General features: G+C 49.1%; 1 protein-coding gene across 1 annotated transcript; it reads right to left on the bottom strand.

Moving 5' to 3' along the window:
* Positions 1-6,108: 6,108 nt before the first annotated feature.
* Positions 6,109-8,430, bottom strand: Sox17 (SRY-box transcription factor 17). The gene is made up of 2 exons (XM_069990722.1): positions 7,936-8,430; positions 6,109-7,438 (listed from the first exon to the last, which is right to left on the bottom strand). Exons 1-2 carry the CDS (start codon positions 8,243-8,245, stop codon positions 6,522-6,524), a joined length of 1,227 nt encoding a protein of 408 aa, XP_069846823.1. The 5' UTR covers positions 8,246-8,430; the 3' UTR covers positions 6,109-6,521.
* Between the last annotated feature and the right edge of the window lie 222 nt (positions 8,431-8,652).

The raw sequence follows: 8,652 nt of genomic DNA, 5'->3' as shown, positions 1-8,652 counted from the left end.
GAGCTTGCAATGTCTTGCAATGTTAGATGTTTTATGTTCCACATCATTTGGAAGAAAGATGTATAACCCCTGGGTTTTTCTCAAATAGAAAGGATAAGCAAAACAGGAACTGCTGAATTCTGTGCAAAGACTTGATGGAAAATTAAAGTACCAACAACCAAGCAGTCCACTTTTCAGAACACTTAGCAAGGCCACATTTGAGATACAATATTTAAATTGAGATACAATATGTACAGACCTTGCCCCAGACCTCTTCTGGCAGTCTGAAAAATAAGAAAAACCCCAGAAAATTAGTCCGATCACTGCCTGTGATTTTCTTCTTTCCCTAAGAAGTTGTCTGTCTGATGTGTGGGAAGTACTGACTGACAGTCATCAAAAGTGGACCCTGCTCACTCTCCCGACATTTACAAGTTCATATGTTATTCATGATTTCTATGCTCTTCACAAAACCATCTTCCTAAGCAATACCAACATGAAGAATATTTGTTATGAAATAAACTATGGTAAATGTTTATAACTTCTAAGGGCAAATAGAAAAGCTAAAGTCTCTTCAGCAAGAATAATTCTTCATCCAACTTATTTAGATGTGAGATACTAAGAACTTTTATATTAAAGAACAGCATTATTATCCCAGCAGCTGAGAGTATTTGCACTACACTCAGAAACTTGAATCCCAGTGTCTTAGACAAAAGTGGAAGAATTGTGGTGTGAAAGGGTTCTGTGATTATATATGGGATATGGAGACACGGAATTCTTTGTTCCCCTTTATTCTCACAGAGCTGCTTAATGATTCAGAGGAAAATTCACAGCAGCTTTTTTTTTTTTTAAATGCCAATGGCCTTAATGGAGCTTAAACTTAGGGCGTAGGCTTTGTCCTTTAGGTTTATGGTGTTTTTGTTTTTGCTCAGGGAAACTAGCACTCTACCACTTGAGCCACAGCTCTACTTCTGGCTTTGTTGTTGTTGTTAACTGGAGTTAAGATCCTCATGCACTTTTCTTCCCAGGCTGTCTTTGAACTGTGATCCTCAGATCTCAGCCTCCTGAGTAGTGATGATTACAGGCGTGAGCCACCAGGCCTGACCACAGCACCACTCTCATAAGGAAAGTAGGGACAGATATTAGATCCCAGGCCAGGGAGCCAATGAAATACTCAGCTCATTATAGGCTTATCAGCTAGAGAAGCACTTGATCTGAAAGCGATACCCCATCCTACTGCAGGCAAGAATCAGGTAGGAGCATTAATAAAGTTTTCTTCAGAGAATATTCTGGACTCAGTATGAAGCACCACATCATAAGCAGGAAGAATGTGTACTGAAATAGTGGATGTTCAATACTGTCAAAATGAATCAAAGAAGAATAGGGAGAGGAAGGGAAGTTTGAGCTTCTATGATGTAGCGAGCACAGTTTGGAATATTACACACAAAATTAAATGAGACATGTACAAATATTGGGATGCATTGATACACTGACTCACAGCAATCTGTTCTGTTTATTCCACACTACTTTTGCTTGTATGTGTTCTTAGCATCAGCACAAATTTAAAGACAAAATGCTAGGATTTCTCTTGCAATCTCTCTCTCTCTCCTTCCCTCCCCCGTCCCCTCTCTGCTAGGTCTTGGAGCATGAACTGGGATGGGCATGGTCCCTGAGCTTTTCTGCTCAAGCATAGCATGCTACCACTTTGAGCTACAGCTCCACTTCTGGTATTCTGGTGGTTAATTGGAGATAAGAGACTCATGGACTTTCCTGCCTAGGTTGGCTTTGAACCACCATCCTCAGATCTCAGCCTCCTGAGTAGCTAGGATTATATGTGTGAGCCACCAGTGCCCCTGCTCTAGTTCTCTTCTGAGATAAGAATCAATAGTGAAATAGTTACTTACCTCTTAGCCTTTTTTTTTTTGTCGGTCATGGGGCCTGAACTCTGGGCCTGGGCGCTGTTGCTGTCCCTCAGCTCCTCAGCTCAAGGCTAGTGGCTCTACCACTTGAGCCACAGCGCCACTTCTGGCTTTTTCTGCTTATGTGTTGCTGAGGAATCAAACCCAGAGCCTCAGACATGTAAGGCAAGCACTCTACCACTGAGCCACCTTCCCAGCCCCTAATCTTTAATAGAGATTATTTAGGGTCCTCTTGGGAGAAAAGATACCCTATCCTCTTCCTATTATTCTCAATAGTGGACAAATTTGTTTCTAAGGAAAACACAAAAATTAAGAAAAATATGATGCTTTTTAAAATCACCAGCTAGAAGCTGGTGGTATAGTTCAGTGGCAGAGAGCTTGCCAGGAAAGTCCCTGTGTGTCACCAGCCAGTAGGTACCTGGGTCTCTTCACCTATGTCCATGCAGAAGGTACAGTCTAGACCTTTGGTCTGTCATGGTTATCCAGCCTAGGTGGATTTTACTTAATGTTTTACTGTTGTCTTTCACTTGAAAATATTAAAAGTAGCTGGGCTGGGTGCCAGTGACTCATGCCTGTAATCCTAGCTACTCAGGAGTCTGAAATCTGAGGATCACAGTTCAAAGCCAGCCTGGACAGAAAAGTCCGTAAGACTCTTATCTCCAATAAAACCACTAGAAAACTGGAAGTGGCACTGTGGCTCAAGCGGTAGCTCACTCATCTTGAGCTGAAGAGCTGAGGGACAGCGCCTAAGCCACAACTTACAAAAAGAAGAAAGAAAGAAAGAAAGAAAGAAAGAAAGAAAGAAAGAAAGAAAGGAAGGAAGGAAGGAAGGAAGGAAGGAAGGAAGGAAGGAAGGAAGGAAGGAAGGAAGGAAGGATTAAAGGAGTTCTTGATGGGCTCCAATGCTTTTTACCCTGACTACTCTAGAGCTCACATTCCAGTACTTTGAAATGAAAAAGGGGTTCAAAGTGGTTCTAGTTATCTATTACAACATAACAAAACACCATTACTTAGAAGATGCTGGGTATTAAACCTGTTTTTATGAATGCTAGCCAAGCACTCTCTCACTGAACTACACTCCCATACCCTTCTGGGTATTTTTTTATTCTGATGTCTCTTATATTCCAATCAGAGGGTGGCTAGTGGGAATGAGCTAAGGGGAAGTTGAACCTTTTCCCTTCCTTTCCATCTTCCTGTGGCCTCCAACATTGGTAAACAGACTTTTAGTTGCTCAGGGCTTCTTGGGCACAAGAAACAAAACCCACGAAGCCTTCCTACAAGTTGGCCCAGGAGTTAGCACAATAGCAGTTTTAATGCCTTCTATTAGGTCAGAGTAGCAAATTTAACCCAGATTCTACAGGGATATATACGCCAAGTACAGTTTGCTAGGGCCTATCTTAAGAGATTAGCTACCATCCCCATCAAAAGATATATCTTCATTGTGGCAAAATATTATGATTAAGGCTTCTATTCCCCATCATCCTTGAACTCTGTTTAACAAGAGTATAAGGACTGTGATTCAAAGCCAGCCCCAGTAGAAAAGTTCATGAGACTCTTATCTTCACTTAGCCAGCAAAAAGCTAGAAATAGAGCTGTGCTTCAAGTGATGGAGCTCCAGCCTTGAGTGAAAAAGCCATGGGACAGCACCCAGGCCCTGGGTTCCAGCTCATTACAAAAAGGAAAAAAGGAAGGAAGGAAGGAAGGAAGGAAGGAAGAAAGGAAGGAAGGAAGGAAGGAAGGAAGGAAGGAAGGAAGGAAGGAAAGAAGGAAGGGAGGGAGGGAGGGAGGGAGGGAGGGAGGGAGGGAGGGAGGAAGGAGAAAGCATAAAGGAAGGAACTAGTGTAGGGAGATGTTACTTGGTATTTTCAAACACAGGTTTCCACACTTGGGTGTCATCCTTCCCAACAAACCATCATCATCTGATGGTTTTAGAGTATTAACACAAACACACACACACACACACACACACACACACACACACACACACACACACAATTTCAGAAGTTGACATGGGAATTGGGAGCAATGTAACTTTATGTATATGTTTCCAAATTAAAAGTTAAAAAAAGGTCAAGTATTAAAGAACAAAGTAGTTGCAGTTATCTCATCTGAGTGCTTCCTTCAAGAATGAGCTACCTTCAAGAATGAATAGCTTGAGGTTGGGAAGTTGGTTCAGTGGTAGAGTGCTTGCCCCTCATGCATGAGGCCATGGGTTGGATTCCTCAGCACCACATAAGCAGAAAAAGCCGGAAGTGGCACTGTGGCTCAAGTGGTAGGTGCTAGCCTTGAGCTGAAGAGCTGAGGGACAGCACCCAGGCCAAGTTCAGGCCCCATGACTGGAATACACACACACACACACACACACACACACACACACACACACACACACACACACACACACACACACACACACACACACACACACACACACACACGAATGAGTAGCTACTTTAGCCCTTTAGGTCTTATTTTCCCACCCATACCTGATAAGTGTTAAGAATGCAAGTTAAGGGGCTGGGAAGGTGGCTCAGTAGTAGAGCGCTTGCCTTGCATGCATGAGACCCTGGGTTCAGTTCCTCAGCACCACATAAGTAGGGGGAAAAAAGCCGGAAGTGCTCTGTAGCTCAAGTGGTAGAGCACTAGCCTTGAGCTGAAGAGCTGAGGGACAGCACCCAAGGCCCAGAGTTCAGGCCCCACGACTGGACCCCCCTCTCCCCCCCAAAAAAAAAGAATGCAAGTTAACAGGATTCATTCACCTAAGCACTTGAATTCTCCCTTCTTCTTTGCCTGTTTATCTTAAATTTTGTTAGCCAAAGGTATAGCTGAGTCTCCCTGGGCACAAAATCTGAACTGGCCATATGGCCTTGAACCTGAGCAAGGAGCCCCTTTTGTTTATGTTCTCATCTACCTGGAAGGCTGGGGACATCTCAGTGGAAGTGCTCAGATGGGAAATGGAAGAACCTCCTTGGGGCCAGAGTAAGAAACAGTATAGAAAAGGGTAGACCGCTTAACAAAAACTAATCGGTTTGATCATGAGGTAAGTTTTCTAATTCTAGAAATATTAAGGTGGCTTACAATGTTTAACAAGACTTAACCATTCCACACTGAAACATTTCACCCTTTCTACTCTAGTATCCACAAATCCCTACCAAAAACATGTCTGAATACGTTCAAATAATCCAGCCAAATATTTCAGCTTAGATCAATCTTAATTCTCAACAGAATATAAGTTCTTCCAGCACAAATACTATGAATGACTTAAAAACTTGTAGTAGGGCATGGGGTCTAATTCAGACGTATTAGGCTTACTAGCATGCAGAAGACTTGGGTTCACATCACACACACACACACACACACACACACACACACACACACACACACACAGGCTTGCAGGCTTGTTCAGCCTCACACTGTGCAGAATGGCATGGTGGAAATGTCTGGCACAGCAAATACCCAATCATGTGTTCCTATTCATGCCTCAATCTACAGAATGTGTGAAAAACGCCACGGCTGGAATGAGCTGATCATATCCTTTTGCTCATGTTATTGGGTTCTTCTAAGTAAAATGTGATCACTCATGTGTAAGGTTGTAGCTTTACTCACATTGCAGAGCACGCTATGCACAAATCCACCCAAGCACTCTTCCTACATTTAGAGACTCAAGTGTCAGGAAATAAGTCATGGATGTGCTTACCTATAGCAAAATACAAGGACTGAATTTAGAGGCTAATGCTGACTAGCTACCAAAATGCCGTTTATTTTGATTAGGTCCCAGCCATACTACATCCCTAAGTGTAACTGTGAGAATTAAAGGCAAGTTGTGTAAGCTGTGTTGAGTGAGAGATAAAGATTCATGATGAATATACACCAGAACAGGGGAGGGCACAAAGCTTCTTTAGGCAGGTCTGAAAACTGACAATTAGATAATGAAACTACTTGGACATCTGCTCTTAAAAGTAGATTGTAGAACATTTTTAATATTAATGTTAACTACTTTTAATGACTAAGAAGGTTCATTGTGGGAAGCTTTTCCTCCTCCAATAAAATAAGAACAACTTAGAGCACACTACATTCTAATGTGCATTTTTAGAGCTTCTCGAAGGTAAGACGAGGTATTTTCCATTAAGTATGTGTTTCTAGTTTTATTAGTATTTAACGTGAATTTTGAATGGAGGATTCTTCTAAGACTAGTTTAACAGAGACACTGCTAGGATGAAAAATAAAACCCAATACTTCAGATTTTTATTTTTTTTTAAAAAAGATTAAACACACTCACACACACACTTGGGGCAAATTTTTGATCACAAATTTCCAAAGGATGGAGCCACTGTTTTAAGAGAACATTCACAGAAGGTTAATTTGAGATCAGAAATGGGGGTTTGGATCACGGCAAGAGAGTCAATGAAATCAATTTTAAACCCAAACTCCACAACCACCCTCCCCCCAAATGTTCAAGTGGTAGACAAAATAAATTACCATAAATTATCTGCCAAGACAACCTAAAAAAAACAAAAAACTAAAACCAAAAACAAAACCGAAGCGCAGGACTAGGGGTTTTCCTTCGCTCCTCCAGGAAGTGTGTAACACTGAGCTTCTGGCCCGCAGAGTGCGGCTGGGCGGGAGCTGTCAAACGTCGGGGTAGTTGCAGTAATACACCGCAGAGCTGGCGTCGGACACCACGGAGGAAATGGCCCCGTGGCTGTCTGGGAGGCTCACCCCGCAGTCGTGTCCCTGGTAGGGGAGCCCCATCTCCGGCTTGCACACGAAGTGCAGATACTGTTCGAATTCCGTGCGGTCCATCTCGCCGAGGAGCTCCGCGGGTTGAGTCGGGTCCGTGCCATCCCTGCAAGGCAGCGCCTCGGGAGGGGGGGACGGCTGCCCGGGGCCCGCCGCGGGGCTCTGCGCGGGCTGCACGTGAAAGCCGCGTCCGCCGCCCGCCGCGGGGGACCCCATCGCGCCGTAGTACATGTGCAGGGCGCTAGGGGGCGCCAGGAGGCCCGGCATCGAAGGACCCGCGGGCTCGTGGCCCAGTCGCGGGTGCATGTGGCCGGCGGGCGGTTCCGGAGGCATCGCGTAGTCCGAGACCTGCGGGTAGTTGTAGGTGGCGGGCGCCGGGCAGTCCCCAGGCATCGGGGCGGCGAAGAAGGCTGGATCCGGGTCCACGCCATCCAGTGGAGAGGTGTCCGGCGTGGGCAGCGGGTAGCCGTCCAGCGGGGGCGCGCCCAGGCCCTGGCAGTCGCGGTAGTGGCCGCCCACGTGCGGGGCCAGCATCGGCGGGCCCGCGGGGAAGCCCTGCTCCGGGAAGGGCAGGCCCAAGCCGTCCATCGCCACGCGGCCGCCGTCGGGGCCCAGCGCCGCGGCCTGCGGCTCGGCGAGGCCGTGCAGGAAGCCTCCCTCCACCCGCTTCAGCCGCTTCACCTGCTTGCGCCGCCGGGGCCGGTACTTGTAGTTGGGGTGGTCCTGCATGTGCTGCACGCGCAGCCGCTCGGCCTCCTCCACGAACGGCCGCTTCTCCGCCAGCGTCAGCGCCTTCCACGACTTGCCTGCAAAGCGGGGCGGGAGGGTGCGGCGGGCGCCGGGGTTACCGCGCTGCGCTCCCCCTTCGGGCCCGACCTTGTCGCCCGCAGCCTCCAACCTCGAATTGCACAGCCCGAGGGGGAGCGGGATCCATTTGGGCGTGGAGGCCTGGGACCCCTTTTCTCGTCTCCATCCAGGGCAGCCCACGCGGCTGTAGCCTCCGGCGCTCCCGATTCCCAGTGATTCGGAAAGGATCGAGAAAGGGCCCACCCACCGCTGGGCCGCGGTGGCCGCTCGGACAGACCGGGAAGCCTCCTCTCCCTAGCCTCCCTTCGCAAAGCCATTCTAGCTTCCCGGGCCACCCGGGTAATTAGGATGGCGGTGGCTGATCAAGACCGAAAGTTTGGAAAGAGAAGAATGTGGCTAAACCATATCCCTCGTCTCGGGCGCCAGGCCCGCGAATTATACCCACGCACCCAGGGAAGTGCCCTCGGGGTCGCACCGGCGCGCCGAGAATACTCACCGAGCATCTTGCTCAGTTCCGCATTGTGCAAGTCCGGGTTCTGCTGCGCCAGCCGCTTGCGTTCGTCCTTAGCCCACACCATGAAGGCGTTCATCGGCCGCCGGATGCGGGACTCGCCCTTGGCCCGTCCCGGGGCCCCAGACAGCGCTCCGCTACTAGCCGCCGCCTCGCCGCCCTTCACCTTCACATCCCCGAGGGGGCTCAGAGACTCGGCCCAGGGGCAAGGGCCCAGCCCGGCCATCACCGCGGGCAGCGCGCTCCGGGGTTGGCTCTGGTCGTCACTGGCGTATCCCGCATCCGGGCTGCTCATGGCGCTCCAGCCCTGCCCCGCGCCCCGCTACCCTTAGCCAGACACGCCGCCTCCCCCGATCCTGGGGGAGGGGTGGCGAGAGCGAGCCAGGAGATGCCTTGAGAACTCCACGGGCCCAGACCCGAGCCCACCGCCAGCGTGTCCTGCCAGGCCCAGCCCACGACCTAACCAGCACCCCCTGGGCAACCCAGTGACACTGCGGGCGCCCCCCGTTTGCGAGGCCTTTTCTGTACCGACGTGGCCAATGGAGCGAGGGGGGCGGGCCGGGCGCGAGTCGTGCGGCCCACGCCCAGACGGTGGTCGGAGTCCCAAGTCCCAGTTCAACCCCACGCCCGCCCCTTTCCCCTCCCCCAGCTCCGCGTCCAAGGCTACACCTGCCCCCGGAAAAGGTGGCTGGAGCCGGGCTC

This window comes from Dipodomys merriami, unplaced genomic scaffold, assembly GCF_024711535.1.
Source record: "Dipodomys merriami isolate MVZ:Mamm:240054 unplaced genomic scaffold, mDipMer1.0.p SCAF_4, whole genome shotgun sequence".
Taxonomy (NCBI): Eukaryota; Metazoa; Chordata; class Mammalia; order Rodentia; family Heteromyidae; genus Dipodomys; species Dipodomys merriami.
This window is presented reverse-complemented; position numbering and strand designations above follow the sequence as displayed.